We start from the raw sequence: 16946 nt of genomic DNA, 5'->3' as shown, positions 1-16946 counted from the left end.
GAAATATGTATATCAACCCTCAGCATTTTATTGCATATAGGAAATATTGATTAAACTAAGATTTATGCTAGGTAAATTAATACTGTTAATGGTGGGATTAATTTTGTTAACATACTTTAGTAAAATAAATCTCCTATCTTGAAATAAGTACAAATTTAATATACCTTGTCCAAAATGTACTATGTATTCCTTATTTATGATTAATCATATGGGTAATCAAATGGGTAATCAAATTATCCATTTCATGAAAATTTTTAATTAGTAGACTAAGATTTTGTGTTTTAAAAAATACAAATTCCTCCACTTTAAAAGTCCTCAGGCCATTAATTCCCATACACCTCTTATGTAGAAATTATCTAGAAGCAATAGCAGAAAATCAGACTTTTACATGTGACTTTTATGAAATGTTTTTCTCCGAAAAATGTACTATTCTTTCATTGTTAGTTTTTGTTTGGGGACGACTGAGAGATGCTCAGAGCTTACTCCTGGCTCTGTTTTCAGAAATCAGAAAATTCCTTATGGTAAGAATTGGAGTACTATAGCAATGGCAGGGGTTGGGCTGGATTGGCATACTGTAAGACAAGCGCATCTCACCCGCACATCTGCAATTTTATTTTATTTTATTTTTTTTGCTTTTTGGGTCACACCCAGCAATGCTCAGGGGTTACTCCTGGCTTTGCACTCAGGAATTACTCCTGGCAGTGCTTGGGGGACCATATGGGATGCCGGGGATCGAATCCGGGTCGGCCGCATGCAAGGCAAACGCCCTACCCGCTGTGCTATCGCTCCGGCCCCCACATCTGCAATTTTTATAGTGAGAAGCAAGGAATGTCAAAATTAAAATGCTTGCTGCCACATATGAGGATTCATCTTTTTGCATTTGCACATATATACACAAATTATATTTATTTAACTTCCACTTATTAATTTGTTTTAAACTTTGCACACTTTAAATATCCTTCTTGGGTATTCCTTTTAAAAATATATATATATGCCCTTGGAACTCCCTTTTCCTTTCACTTTTACAGTCTCGCTCTATCTAATTCGCTTATTTTTAGCTAAACTAAATAGTCATTCTAAGAAAACTTTGATAGCTTGTTACATCTTGGGACAGACAGAGAACAAATTCAATAAAGCAACTTTAAAGATCTTAGTGTGGATCTGAGTCCACCATCTTTCTCTAATTTTTAAAAATTTTCTTCCTTCCTTCCATAGTCCAACTGTGAAAAGCTAGAAAAACTAAGAATTAAAAAGTGTGCATATAATATTTTCCCCACTTACTCCTATGTGAGATCCTTATGAAATTTTTAAAGAGCTTGTACAATTGTGTGCATATAGTAAGCATTCAGTAGGTGTCATGAAGTTGATGAAGACATCAAGGCATTGTTGAAGAAAGTCATATTAGATGACCTTGTTTCAGTGAATTTGCCTCTAAATGACATGCAATTAAAAGAATGATCAATATGCAAAAATGTGCCTCCCACAAGAAAAGATTGTCAAATATTTCAGAAACAATAAAAAAGTGATTAAATTGTTAAACTATCTAAATTTTGAACTGAAAATAACATACACATTAATTGAATATGTATTATTCATTTGTTATATCATTACTATTATGGTTTATAAATTATACTTTTACATAAAAGACACTGCACATGCAGTTATCCAAATAAAGATGCAACAATTAAGTTTTAGTAGTTCAACTAGTATATTACAAAGTGAAAGAAACTTAAATTGCCAGGTTTTAGGCCAATAAACAAAATCTCATAGAAATTTTACATATATCATTGCTCTTATGCTGAGAGAATGGGATGAGATTATAATATAATACATTAATGTATTATAATATAATACATTCCCAATAACAAACATTTTATTTAACAATGTTTTGAAGAATCAAATTATTTATATTAAAAAATGAGGCTATTCTTTCTTTTGGGGAAGTCTGGTCTAGAAATGCTTTCATTAGATTTTTTTTCAAATTGAAATGGTAAGGAAAATATACTTTCTAAGCAAGTTCAATGGGAACCTTGCTTCCAGAATTAAACTGATTGTTTTATTATAGAAATATGATCTCCATCCTCTTAACAGTTAAAAATGTATGATCTCCACCCTCTTAACAATTAAAACTCACTTTGAGTTCTAATTAAAGAGTAACAAAACAGATTATTCACAAAAGAGATTACATAGAATTTGTGGTAATATTAATAATCAAGAATAAACTTGAGGGGCTGGAGTGATAGCACATCAGGTAGGGAGTTTGCCTTGCACGCGGCTGATCCGGGTTCGAATTCCAGCATCCCATATGGTCCCCTGAGCACCGCCAGGAGTAATTCCTGAGTACAGAGCCAGAAATAACCCTTGTGCATCGCCAGATGTGACCCAAAAAGCAAAAAAAAAGAATAGATTTGAGCACAACAAGGAAACATTTTTATGAGTAGTTTTAGCATGAGTCATAAATGTATCAATTATAACTTATTTCCTATAATGAAAGATCAACGTTTGAATAAATTTTAAAAGACACTTCTAACTTCATGAACACACTAATTTTTGTCTATGAAGATTCCGTCTTTACTTTTGATGCTATTTTGTAAACAATGGTACCCTATTAACTGTATTTATATTCTAAATTGTCACAATAGCGGGTGAAACCCAAATGCTATTGCATTGTTTTGTTTATTTGTCAGAGTCCTCAGTGATTTTTCTTCTATTTGAACATTCACAGTTTATTTAGAATCTCTGATGTGTGTTTGTTGTAAATTTATTTTATATTTTAAGTAAATGTTATTAACTACTATGAGCAATAATTTCCCTAAAAGAAACTCATTTATTTAATAATGAATGCTTCTATTTCAAAATGTATCAAAATCATAAAGAAATAATGATTTAATATTTAAGATAAATGGAACAAAATGAAAGTTTTAGTTAATACAAACTGTATTTAAATATTGCTTTTTGTAATTATAAAATTACCTATTTTCACATGTGGATTGAGTCATGCTGTTGACCCTCAATAAATGTTAAATGATAATAACAATTCTATCGATTCTTGTGAATTCCAAACATTTGAAGAATTGTACTTTGGTTGTTTAATATTTATTGAGCGCACACATCAGGTTAGGTGCTGGGAAATCAGTGAGAATAAGCTTTAGAGAAAAGATGGTCTGAAGTCAGAGATAATATAGGAAGAAAGTCACTTGTCTCACATCCCACTGACCTTCGTTCCTATCCCTGGTCACATATGGTCCCCTAAACATAGAGCTAGGAATAGCTCTGAGCACTGCTGCGTGACCCAAAAAGAAACCAAAAATGATAGTCTTTGGAGTGAATGCAATATACTTGAGAATGAGTGTTCTATTTGTTCAGAAGTTTCACCAATTTTCAAGAGAAATTTTAACAATACCCTGTTTTCTCTTTGACTCACATAGTAAATTTCACTTTCACTTCTTACTTTAAAATTCTTAGGATGTCCTCACAATTCATTTATCTGATGTATAGGGAATTCCTTCATCATTCTGTTCTCATCATGTTCCCCTTCACATCCCAAATCCTTTTAGCATACCGGTCTAAACCAGAAAAAGAACACATTCATATTATTTGTATTGATTCACTGAACTCCTTCAGAGTATCCTTCTGCCATGCAACATTTTGCTCATGTCTCAAACATTTATTGGTAGAAGCATCATTCAATATCAAAGAGAACTGTAACCCAATAAAAGAGTCCTGTGTGCCAATGATGTTCATGGGGATGACGGTCTTCACTTATTCTGTACCTGCTTTTCATAAAAGAATCTCACTTTTGATGTTGAATTTTCCTGTAAAATTAGCATATACTTTAATCACAATTATTTTAGGCAGGATGCACACATCACACATAGTTAATTGCAGTGCCCAAATGTCTTTTTTTTTCATACAAATGCTATATTTTCATTATCAAGAAAGTTAGTCATTCTGTTGTCTACTGTGACCTCAATGCACATTTTTTTCTCTTCCTTTCCTTAGAGACTCTGAACATTTTATAAGACAACACAGTGAAAGAGTAAGATAAGCTGAGATACCTCTCCCCTTTATTCTGTATAAATATTACCTCTCTTTCTTAATTTAAGCTCTGTGTTAATTTTTAGTTTAGTGAAACTGATAGGAATATTGAGTAGATTGCTACTTAACATTACAGGGTAGACACCATACTTAAGAATGAGGCAATTTCTCTTATTCCACCTAGATTCTACTAGATTCTATACATTCATCCTTAGAGAACTTTTCTTTTTTTAGAGGTAAGGACTTTTTTTGGTATCTATATGACTGTCCTTTCTTCTTGGTAAGAAACAGTATAAGATTAGTGAAATAATAGATTGTGGAAACAGAATTGAGATGCCAAATGTACATCCACAAAATTATTGTCAATTATGTTTTTACAAAGTCCTAAAAGAAGAAAAAAGAAGATATTCTTGTGAGCAAGTATGTTGGAAAAACAAAATCACAAAAACAAAAATCTGGCACACACTCAATATATTTGTAAAATTATCAACTCAAACTACATCAAAAAACTAAAATATAAAAAAAAAACTGTAATACAGAAGAAAAAATGAAAGAAATCTAGGTGACCTTTATTCTTTTGATGACATTAGTTCTTCTTTCACACTAAAGACATAATTCACAAATAAAATTTTGTGTAAATTGTGTTTTATTAAAATTGAAAGCTCCTGCTCCACAAAATATTACATAAAAATAAATTTTAATGAGCAAGATACAAAATGTTGGAAAATATTCAGTGACAAATTGTAAAATATTTGTCTGATAAAAAACTGTGGGGCTGAAGCGATAACACAGTGGGTAAGGCATATGCCTTGCATGTGGCGGACCTGGGTTTAATTCTTCCATCCCTCTCGGAGAGACTGGCAAGCTACCAAGAGTATCCCACCTGCACATCAGAGCCTGGCAAACTGCCCGTGGCATATTCGATATGCCAAAAACAGTAACAGGTCTCACAATGGAGATGTTACTAGTGCCCGCTCGAGCAAATCAATGAGCAATGGGATGAAGATGACAGTGACAGTGTTACAGTAAAAAAACTGTGAAATGCATGAAAAACTCTTAAAACTCAAAAATGGAAAATAAGCAACTTAAATCGAGTTGACAAAAGATCATTATAGATACTTTGTAAAGATGTAAAGATATGAAACAAGATGCACAAAAAAAATTCTAACATCATATAACATGAGGAAATTGACCAAAATCTTAAATATTGATATCAAATATTGGTTCGCATATGGATCATTAAGAACTCCCGTCCCTTGCTAAAGGAAGTGTAAAAATGTTATGAAGATACATTAAAAAAATTTTTTTGTTTTGTTACAATAATTGAGTGAATTCATTCTTGCTATTTGATCTAATAACCATGCTCTTTGGTAATTACCCAAGTGATTCAAAATTGTGTGTCTACACAAATATCTTTATATATATACATATGTTCATACTAGCTTTCTTCAGAGTTGCTAATAATAGAGCTTACAAAATTATTTTTGATAGCACTGTATATAGCACTATCATCCCATTGTTCATTGATTTGCTCGAGTGGGCACCAGTAATGTCTCCATGTTGAGACTTGTTACTGTTTTTGGCATATTGAATACACCACGAGGAGCTTGCCAGGCCCTGCTGTGTGGGCAAAATAAACTCATGTATTCATGCATTTAAATTTTAATAAGTTGTTAAAAATGAATGGCTAAAAGTCATAAAAGTTATGTGGAGAAAAATTAGTCTTAGATAAAAAGAAATATGAAAAACCTATGCATTACCACTCCAGTAACCTGTTTTTCTGTGACAAAAAAACTTTAGGAAAAGTTGTGTTTTAGTGGTTTCCAGGAATTTGATGGTATAAATAATATACCATTAAAAAATAAATATATTGACATAAGGGATTTTTAGAGCACTGAAACTATTTTGTTTCATACTAACTAAAATGGGATATGTATCTCAAGATCCATTAAAACAAAATTAAAATTTAACATTAATCTTAAGTGTTGACTTGGCTAACAGTGAGGAATCAGTATTGGTATATTTATAATAAAAATGTATCAGACTAGTTAGGAACATTGATAATGAAGTGGTATGTATGTGTTAAGGGATATGTGAAACTAATTTCTTTTTTTTTTTTTCTTTTTTTTAAATTTATTTATTTTTAATTAGAGAATCACCGTGAGGGTACAGTTACAGATTTATACACTTTTGTGCTTATACTTCCCTCATACAAAGTTTGGAACCCATCCCTTCACCAGTGCCCATTCTCCACCACCCGTAAACCCAGTGTCCCTCCCACCCTCCCCAATCCCATCTCCCCCCCACCCCACCCTGCCACTGTGGCAAGGCATTCCCTTCTGTTTTCTCTCTCTAATTAGCTGTTGTGGTTTGCAATAATAGCCTGCTCTCTTTCAATAAACACTTAATGAATGAAAAAAAAAAAAAAAGGGATATGTGAAAATCTTTATTTTATGACCAGTTTGATAATTAAACAATCTTCTCTAAAGAATATTAGAGCCCATTCATCTATTAATTATTTTAGAAAGAATATGGATGTTTTTTGGTTTGTTTTAGAATCACACCAAGTGGTGCTCAAGGCTTATTGTTGACTCTATACTCAGGTATCACACCTGGTGAGCTCAGGGGACTGTGTGTGGTTCCAGGAATCAAACGTGGGTATGCTGCTGCAAGGCAAGCACCCTACCTGCTGTCCTAACTCTCTGGTCATGTATATAATATTTGGAAATTTAAAAACACCATCTATTACATGAATTTCAATGTATAGTATTGTAAGATAGAAGCATTTCTTTCCATTCCCATATGTTTTATTATATTATTGATCTATAGGTTAACATTTTATTCTATTAAATTATATTTCTTAAAATCTTCTTTGCTATTTCATAAAACAAATTTTATATTGTAGACTTTAGATTATAATAAGACTAATTCCAAATTGCCTTTTCCTAGTTCCAGATATGCAAAAATATCAGTCATACTCTGATTTATTTTCAGATTGCATAAATAATTCTCCTTTTACCAAAAGCAATGTTTTTGTAAGAGATAGTTTTATATGTCTTAAGGGATGTGTATCATATGACTATACTATATGAATATTTAATTAAAAAATAAATTCGAAGACAATATAGAATTTTTTACAATATATGTTAACCTATTATAATTATATTACAAATGACTGATGATTCAAAATATAATGTGTCTAAGAATATAAACATTGGTATTAAAAATATTTTAATAGTGGAAATTCAAAATCTAGCATATTAGATAGCTGAAAGTAAAATAGTAGGCAAATAATGAATTGAAATATTCAGTTTCCTTTCTATGCCTATGAAATTTAAGAATTATTGCCAATTTTACTTTGATATTTTAGTCTGACTAAGACTTAAAGTTGAAAATTAAATAATTATGAAATTTTTTATCATGATAATTAGGCTTTTGTGTGAATAATAAAGTATAAGTTTCTAGAACAATAATATAGGGTTTAAGGTGCATGAATGCATACCACCTGCGCCAGTCAATCCCTGGCATCACATGGTCCCCTGAGCCTTACTGTTGCAGCCCTGGAGGCTCCTGAGCACAGCCTGAATGATCTGAATAATCTCTGGCACTCAGGATTCAAGTGGCAGATGCCTGGGTTCTCACACTGAACTGCTAGCCCAGGTCGCCAGGAATTGTCAGGAGGGGCACCGCACCAGAGTCTCCTCAGCACCACTTAGGAGCTTTCCTGAGAAAACATGAATAACTGGGGAGAAGCATTAGTACAGGGGTTAAGCTACTGGTGATGCTTGCAGCCTACCTGGGTAGGTTCCTGGCACCGAATATGATCCTTCAAGCACAGATGAGGAATGTTTCCCGGGCACAGCTAGTACACTCCCATAGTTTCCTCCCACCCCATGCTCTCCACTAAAATGATGAGTTTATCAATTAACTAAATAGATGTTGTTTTTTCTAGTATGTGCCAGGCTCAGTGGCCTCTGTTTTAAAGGAAATTTTTGGAAGATCATGGCATCTGGCAGCCACACCAAACATTAATATGGTAATGCAAATTTGCTCATTTGCTTCTCAAATCTCGCCAAATGAGCTGTTATATATACTTTATATGAGTATATATAAAGTACATATATACATATGATCCCAACTCATATTATAGCAGCTTAAGTCTGAAGTTTGCTAAACTGGGTAAATAAATGTCCCTTTATTACTTAGAAGCTGCAACAACATATGTATTATTAAATTATCTTTTCCTCCTCTTTCAGATCCGTAAGACCTAGATTAAAAACACCTCACTGGAAAGGGTGAAGAGTTGAGATCTCAGTTCTGACTGCTATAAAGAAAAAAATGTATACTAAGCCAACCTAAAGCACAGACATTGTTTTGCACAATTGGAGACTTAGAATTCTAAGATCAAGATATCAGTTGATTTGGTTCCCAGTCCCTGCCACCACATGGTTCCCTGAGCCTTATTGGTGCAGCCCTGCAGGCTCCTGAATGATCTGAGTAATTTCTAATTACTCAGGATTCAAGTGACAGATGCCTGGGCTCTCACAGTGAACTGCTAGCCCAGATGGCCAGGAATTATTCTCATGCAGCTGCCTTCTTCATGCACACTGATATGGTAGAGAGAGAGAGAGAGAGAGAGAGAGAGAGAGAGAGAGAGAGAGAGAGAGAGAGAGTTCGTTCACTTTCTCTTGACTTTTCTTTAAAAAGCACTAATGTCATTAGTGGCTTGCAAGCTCCAACTTACTAACCCAATTAATTTTCAAAAGTTCAACCACAGAATATCATCAGATGAAGCATTAGGTTTCAGATATGAACTGCAGGAGGGGAGCGGCCAAACATTTAGTTTAGAGCAAGATCTTACACAAAGTGCCTAACACAAAATGACACTGTGAATGACCAAAACCTAGTTCTTCCTGTCTTCAATATATTAAAGCCTTGCAATAATTTTTTGAATTAAGCTGTTTAATTTGACAATTTAAATATACATGACTACACATATGGTTCAATTTCATAACTGATACAAATTAGTGTGTGTGTGTGTGTGTGTGTGTGTGTGTGTGTGTGTGTGTGTGTTTGGGAGGGGTTTGGGTCACATCTGCTCTGCCAAGGACTGCTCCGAGCTCAGTGATAAGGATCACTCCTGGTGATGTCAGGAATCAAATTGGCACTGGTTACATGGAAGGCAAGCACCATAATTCCTATACAATCTTTCCAGTCTCTTCCAATTTGTTCTTAAACAACACTAGGTATGGTAGGTTTGACTCAGTAGCTAAATTTGTCCATAGATGCCCCAGTTTATCTTGTCTCTCAAATATATATAGCAAAACTTATTTTTTTAAATCACTATATATTTCTGATATAGTTAAAAGTGTTTGACAGAATCTGACTAAAAAAAAAACTTTTGAGACACACTCTAGAACTCTTATTATTAATGTATAATTAAGAGTAGCATATAAAAGCATCTGTGAAGTCTAGTTGTTCAGCCAAGTTATATACTGTAAAATCATCATCATCATAAAGTTAGATCAGAATTTGTCAGACAGGTATATACATGGTTTCAGGAGAAATTATCACTAATGTTAATATAGGAAAGAGCTTGCCAAGAGAAGTAAAATACTTTAGCCCATTGAACAAGCTAATTTTTTCATTGGTGATTGGAAGATTAAAGTCTTACTTTGGCTAATTTACAAACTTTTAAATAAAATATACCATACCTAAAAGTGTTATCAACATTGTCCAGTTACCACTAGGGAACTTTTACTTCTCTTCAGTTAGAAATCAAGTATAACATAGATTTAAAAATTCCATTCAAGTCAAAATAAAGCCAAACCAATAAAGTTTGCACAATGAAGATCCCAATCTCAGAAAAATAAAGACAGAAAAAATAAATATAATTGGATTTAAAGCTCTTTAACACATATTTACATTAAACATATTTAAATAATAAAAGTATATATGCTAATTCTTTTTTTAAAATTTTTTATTGTGGAAAGTTACAAAGTTACAAAGTTTTCAGGTTTAAATCTCAGTTATACAATGCTCGAATACCCATCCCTTCACCAGTGCTCATATTCCACCACCAAGAATCCCAGTATAGCTCCACCCCGCCCCCTCACACCCCAACCCCCCCCACTCCCCTAGCCTCCCCACCCTAAGCCCCCCCGCCTGTGTAACTAATAAATTTCACTTTACTTTCACTTTGATTTATATGCTAATTCTTTTTCCTGTAGAATGATCAAATTTATTATTCAATGTGCAAAGAAAAAAGGGCAAAGAGAAAGTTTTAGATGTCTTCCTAATAAAATCATAATTAATTAAAAAGCTAATAGACAATAACCTGAATAAATTTAAACGGTTACATTCTTGGCACGGTTAAAATTAATATTATGTGAAACATTGTTATTGTTTATCTATTAGGAATTAAAAGTGCAATTTAAAAATATGTTATTTTTAATATTCACTTGTTTTTAATTATGAAACTATGATTTGCAAATTTGTCATAATAGAATTGTTTCAGGAATACAGTTTTGCAAAATCAATCCCACAACCAGTGTCCAGGGGTCCCTACTATCCTGCAGCCTACCCCCATGACAGGCTCATTGATCACTCCCTATAGGTTCCTGAACTACATGGGTTGCCAGAGATCAAATCTTGATCAGCTGTGTGCAAGGCAAGCACCTTACTTGCAGTATTATCTCTCAGTCCTGAGATGAAATGTTTTAAATTTGGTTTTAAACATGACCAAGTGAATTAAAGTTCTTGAGACTTTTCCATGTGGGTTTAGTCAACTCTCTAAAGCTGTATTCTCAGCTTAATTTTTTTCATCAAAGGCACTTTAATGACCATGTTTCCTTCCTGTGATTTCCCCTTTCCTATCAGTTGATTCTGATATTTTGTGCTATATACCCTTGTACGTCATTCCCTCACATTTTTATGGTTTATGAGGTGTCTTTTTTTAATTTATTTATGGCCTTGGAATATCCTGGGTTCCCAGATTCCCACAGGGGATCATATGAACCTAGTTGAAAAACCCAGATGTAAACCAACCTCTTGAATGTCCAAGATAACTGACATCCATGACTGCAGTTGATGTTGGTTGATGACTCGAAACTGGACCTGAGCTATTGACTGGATTATCTGTGAGTGAAGCCTAATGGAGTCTAGTTGCCAGATGCATTAGAAAGCCAAGGCTGTCAGAAGATTGAAAGGAGGAAAAGGCTTTTATTACAATCAGGAGTGTACTGGGGACAACAACAATGCTCAAATCTACCTTCTGAACCCTTTGCTGTAATGAGTATTTTGCATCTGTAGAAAGAGAGGCTGGAAACCTCCATCTGCTTATTTTTGGAGAAATAAACAGGAAGTGGTTTTTGAGACAACAGAATTGGCAGTCTTTATTTTTTATTTATTCATTTTTTTTTTGCTTTTTTTGGGTTACACTAGGCGATGCACAGGGGTTACTCCTGGCTCATGTACTCAGGAATTACTCCTGGTGGTGCTCGGGGAACCATATGGAGTGCTGGGAATCGAACCAGGGTCGGCCACATGCAAGGCCGACCTGACCCTCAGTTCTATTGCTCTATCCCCAGAATTGGCAGTCTTTAGGAAAAACACCTTTTAGGAGAAAAAGGATGAGGATGTTATTTTGTCCATTTCTTCTAAAATGTAACCTAAAAGACTTCAGTCCATGTAATCTCTGTTGATACCACTACTTCATGTTCACTATCTCACTACCTTTCTCCAAAATATGTCCAATCCCACAATTCAGTTATCAGACTGAGAATCTTTGCGATTGAGTTCAGAGATGTTGCTCAAATCTGTAATGTTCTATTTACATAAGTTTGAGAAAGTGATTTAATCTTTACTTAAAAAGCAGAAATAGAGAGGGACTTGCTCTCTCACTGGGTTGCTGTGAATGTTGAGTAACAGAACAGAAATTCCACATATACTTATCAGACAATGTTAACTATCAATTTTATATATATATAATGTATATATGTGTATAGATATAGTTGTCTTTCCTAAAGTCCATAGCATATAGTTTGCAAACTTTTGTATGCCTATCCTAGTCTTCTCCTTATAATAATAATAATGATTTACCTTCTGAATATTTACTTTAATACTTAATAGGTAGTTTATTCCAGCAGAGGTCTCTAATTTGAATATCAGTAAAATGTCCTACTTATTCTCTAAATTCAGTAAGAAAAACAGGTTAAGAAACTTTTAGACATCTATTATTGCTTGTAACTTTTTCTCCCTTGATTCCTTGCAGACATTAGAAAAGAAAAATCTGAGAAGACATCTTCAGTTCTGAAAGATAAAGGTAATAATACTGAATTAAGATGGTATTAGCTATGTTAGTAAAAGTGTCTAAATAAGACAATAGAACATTAAAGTTACGTCCTTTACTAATGTGTGGGAAAAGTGCATAAGTCACATTGAAATATTCAAAAACTTGTATTTGTTATTAATCTTTCAAATACTTCTTTCTATTCACTCTGATATAAATACTTCTGTATTATTCAAAAAAAAAAAGAAAGAGAGAAAATGGCTGTTCCCTAAAGAATGGAATAGATTTTTAAAATACGTATATAAGACATACGTACTTGTATATAATACATATATGTATATATAAAAGATATACATTGCACAGTTACAAATCCCAGTACAATTTGTGGTTAAGTCATGAAGCTCAGCTTCAGCTACCCATGGACGCTCATGTGGGCAGAGATCTATTTTCCCTATCATTTATGGATGGAATCCCCATACTACTCCTTATAATCTATCTTTGTTTTTAGTGTAGAGCATGTTACAAAAGCTTGTAATATTTATTAGGCACATTGAATATAATTAAAGAGAAATATTCTTAGTCTTTTATTTTTACATCTTAAACACACCAACCAAACTTTAAAATGAGACAAGCGTTAAAATGTGGGAGGGAAACTGGGAACACTTATGGAGGAAAATTGATGCTGGTGATGGAATTGGTATTGAATGGGTTTGTGTGTCTAATATTAAACTAAATAACTGCAACATGGTACGTCAATTGGAAAAACAAGTTTTTCCTCTATTTAATCGTCTAATTATCTTTTTTTTTTTGCTTTTTGGGTCACACCCGGCGATGTACAGGGGTCACTCCTGGGTCTGCACTCAGGAATGTCCCCTGGCGATGCTCAGGGGACCATATGGGATGCTGGGAATTGAACCCAGGTCGGCCGCATGCAAGGCAAATGCCCTACCCACTGTGCTATCACTCCAGCCCTTAATTGTCTAATTCTTACAAAAATATTTGGTCTAATATTTTTTCTCCAGATATCATCTATACTCTAGAGCAGGTGCTTATGTTTCACTTTAACTTTATGTGACAATTAACACAAAGTATTATTAATCTTGGGGCTGGAGTGATAGCACAGTGGTAGGGCGTTCGCCTTGCATGCAGCTGACCAGGGTTCGATTCCTACGCCCCTCTCTGAGAGCCCAACAAGCTACTGAAAGTATCTTGTCTGCATGGCAGAGCCTGGCAAGCTACCCATGGTGTAATCTATATGCCAAAAACAATAACAATAAGTCTCACAATGGAGACGTTACTTGTGCCCACTTGAGCAAATCAATGAGCAATGGAATGACAGTGACAGTGACATAATAATAAATTCAAAACGTGCAAAATTTAGAGCTTCACTCTTTAGTGGTACTGAATATATTAATTTTAATCTATTTCTGTCACAGAAATATGTGAAGATTTTAATATTGTTCAAATAAAAAAAGGTCAAGAGAAAGTGGAAAATTACTCTTAAAACTATTGTTTAGGTGATGCTAATTATCAAAAATGTAATGAGCTACATAAATACTTTATTTTTAACCAATTCTTAAACATGTTGTAAGTGATAATTGTAAAAATCCAACATGGAAGACATTATATGGTTGAGTTAAATTCACACTGACTATATTATAAAATTTAATTGTATTTTTATTAATAATATTGTAGGCAATTGCATAGTGAACACTTTCCCCCAATGTAAAATTCTCTATTATTTGCAATATCTCCTCACTGTCTCTAGAAATTACTTCTAGGTTATGTGAATGTCATAATTTATTAGAAATAAGTTAAATATATCTTTTTATATAAATATTGGCAATGCCTTCAAATGTCTTACAAAAACTGAATGTTTAAACTAAGTCTGTTTCTATGTTTTTTATTTTCTGAATATCATTTATCAGATAAAAATTAAAGAAAAAATGGTAAAATTACTAACAAATCGTTAGGTACTTTAAAATCTGCCCCAGTGTTATTCTGTCTAGACAGGTTCTTTGAAGCTTGCTGCTAAACTTGCCAGATTCAAAATGCAGCATTGTCATTTGTTAAGAAGTCATTTATTGCATTGTAGCCATTATAATTTACATGATTAAGCAACTAAGTGTTTATCTACATCTGTCAGTCTCTCAAAGGCTCTACTTTTATGCAAGTATTAGGTTTCATACTGAAGTAATGTTAAAATTCTAGAGCTAGAATTATTACACAGAAATTATTTAGGACACACTTGCTGGGGATGTGATAACCCTGAGTAAATTAGAGTAATATCTTTAGGCTGTATCTTTATTTAAGGAGGTATAGAGAGCTCTTTGGAAGACTATGCCAAGTAAAAGAGAAGTACTTGATTTGTTGTCTTTGGTTAGGAGTTACTTTTAGAACAAAGCCAGTTTTTTGTGACCATATTCATTCAGAATCCAGAAAATTCTCTTGGTTGACCATATTATCGGTTATATTGTTTCTAGTATCTACTCCTATCCTAATACCACAAACTTCTAAGAACTGCTTTGGCTCATCTGAGGATTTAAGATTCATTCATTGAGTGAGGAATTGTACACCAAAAAATCCCAAAAGACAGAGGAAAGCTTAATTAGTTCCTATTCTACAGAGAAAGTGATAGTAGTTCCTCAGAATTAGAGTAGTTTGGTGGGACATCAGATAGAGTCACCAGATTTGTGACCTAGGAATGTATCTCTGGCTCTAATAATAGAGAATTCTCAGCAGGCTTGTCTTCTTTTATGGCCCGATGTTCAGTTTGGATCAGTGCTGACATGCAACTGCTTTATGTCTTCAATATGCTTTTTCTTGGTTACTTATCAAATAACTGGAGTTAATGGTGGAATAAGTTACTGATGAGTTTAAAATGTATCCTAATGATCTAAATTTCATCATGATATTCATGCTAATCTATCACTGTCTTTGTCTCTGGAATCAGGTCAGGGGAAAGACAGACTTAAACCCTCTTATTATTCCTTTGCTAGTTTCTTTCACCTTCGTAATTGCTTAGACTATTTTGACAAAACACAGCTAATATCCAAGCACCATTAAGTACTATATACACCCTGAAAATTCACAATCTGTCCCCTAGGGCTTTGAAACACTACCAAGAACAAAAACAGGAAGGAGGGAGATAAGGAAGCAAAGAAAGGAAACAATTTAGTTTTTAAGCTGTTCTTCAAAGATTTGCTCCTGATAGGCAAGACAAATGAATTTAAAGATGCCTTGAGAAGTGACATAAAATCAATGACATCCTATCCTTCCTAATGCTGAAGTGCAGAATTTTCATACATGAATGGTTTCTGCATGCTTGAGGATCAATCAGACTTGATACCTCACTCAGTCAATGGAGTATTTAGAGACTACTTAGACTAGACTGTCAACTTGATAAAGTAACTAAGCTTCATAAAGTAAATCAAGAAAAGGCATAGCATTAAAGTCTAAGAGAAAACCAAGCATAGGAGCAGAAGGAGCAAGAGTGTTCCCATTAGCCAACAAAACATTCTCCAAATTCAGTGTGATGAATTTATGACCTTCATATATCCTGTGTTTATCAATCTGTGGAGTGGAGAGATAGTCCAGTAGGTAAGACTCTTGGCTGACCTTGGTTTAATCCTGATATCCCATATACCCCAGAGCATTGCCAAGACTGATTCCTGAGGTCAGAGCTAGGAGTAATGCCTGAGCATCACCAAGTATGTCCCACAAACCCAAAACTTAACCAAACCAAAGTTTATTTGCTGTTCAAAGTGCTTTGTCCTCACACACAAAAATCAACAGTCACAGCCTTTCTCCCTAGGTTTTGAATTGTATAACTTCTTTCAATTTATGGAAACATACATGCTCATCTATTTAAATCAACCTGCTCAGTCATGAATTATGAAGTTTCAAGCATTGTACTCACCCTCTCCACTGAGAATCTGCCTCAACTACCACTTCTCATTTCACAACTCATTAATTCTTTTGGTTGAGCCAGGAAATGCAAAAAAGGAAAATTACCCCATTCATGTGTAGGAAGTTAATGAAGCTTCTCAGTATGGTTATTCAATCTATGGCTAATGATTTCAGCTTTAAAAGCTAAAAAATACTCAATCCCTACTTATACTCAGCACAATACATGGCAACATGAACATTTCATAATCACTAAAGTCAATTTTAGAATTCTATAGCTATATCTAAAGTTGTAGATTAACTACAGACAATATCCTATATTTAGGAATGCACTGTTTTCATTAGAAATAAATAATTTTTGACATCATCTGGACTCAAAGAACTCTAAGCAATTACTTCCTCTACCTACATATTTATAAGAACTATCAACATTTTATGGAAATATTTTTTTAAAAGCAGGTACGAGAAATGCATTTATTTTCTCTCTCCTTCTTTCACTGAATTAAAACTCATTCTGTCAGTAAAATGAATTTTGAGGTTTAATGTTACATATGAAACAGACAACTGGTTTTATCTTTTATTTATTTATTTATTTATTTATTTATTTATTTATTTATTTATTTATTTATTTTTTGCTTTTTGGGTCACACCCAGCAGTGCACAGGGGTTACTCCTGGCTCATGCATTCAGGAATTACTCCTGGCAGTGCTCG

At 33.7% G+C, this 16946-nt stretch overlaps 1 protein-coding gene across 10 annotated transcripts in view; it reads left to right on the top strand.

Moving 5' to 3' along the window:
- The window catches only part of TRDN (triadin), a 417254-nt gene that overhangs the window by 317814 nt on the left and 82494 nt on the right, over positions 1-16946 (top strand). For all 10 annotated transcript variants that reach the window (XM_055136162.1, XM_055136157.1, XM_055136159.1 and 7 more), the window contains one exon: positions 12311-12361. In XM_055136162.1, the coding sequence (XP_054992137.1) occupies positions 12311-12361 (51 nt within the window). The remainder of the gene's footprint in view (positions 1-12310; positions 12362-16946) is intronic.

The sequence above is a fragment of the Sorex araneus genome, chromosome 4, assembly GCF_027595985.1.
Source record: "Sorex araneus isolate mSorAra2 chromosome 4, mSorAra2.pri, whole genome shotgun sequence".
Lineage (NCBI taxonomy): Eukaryota > Metazoa > Chordata > Mammalia > Eulipotyphla > Soricidae > Sorex > Sorex araneus.
Note: the sequence above shows the minus strand (reverse complement) of the source record. Positions and strands in the feature narration are given on the sequence as shown.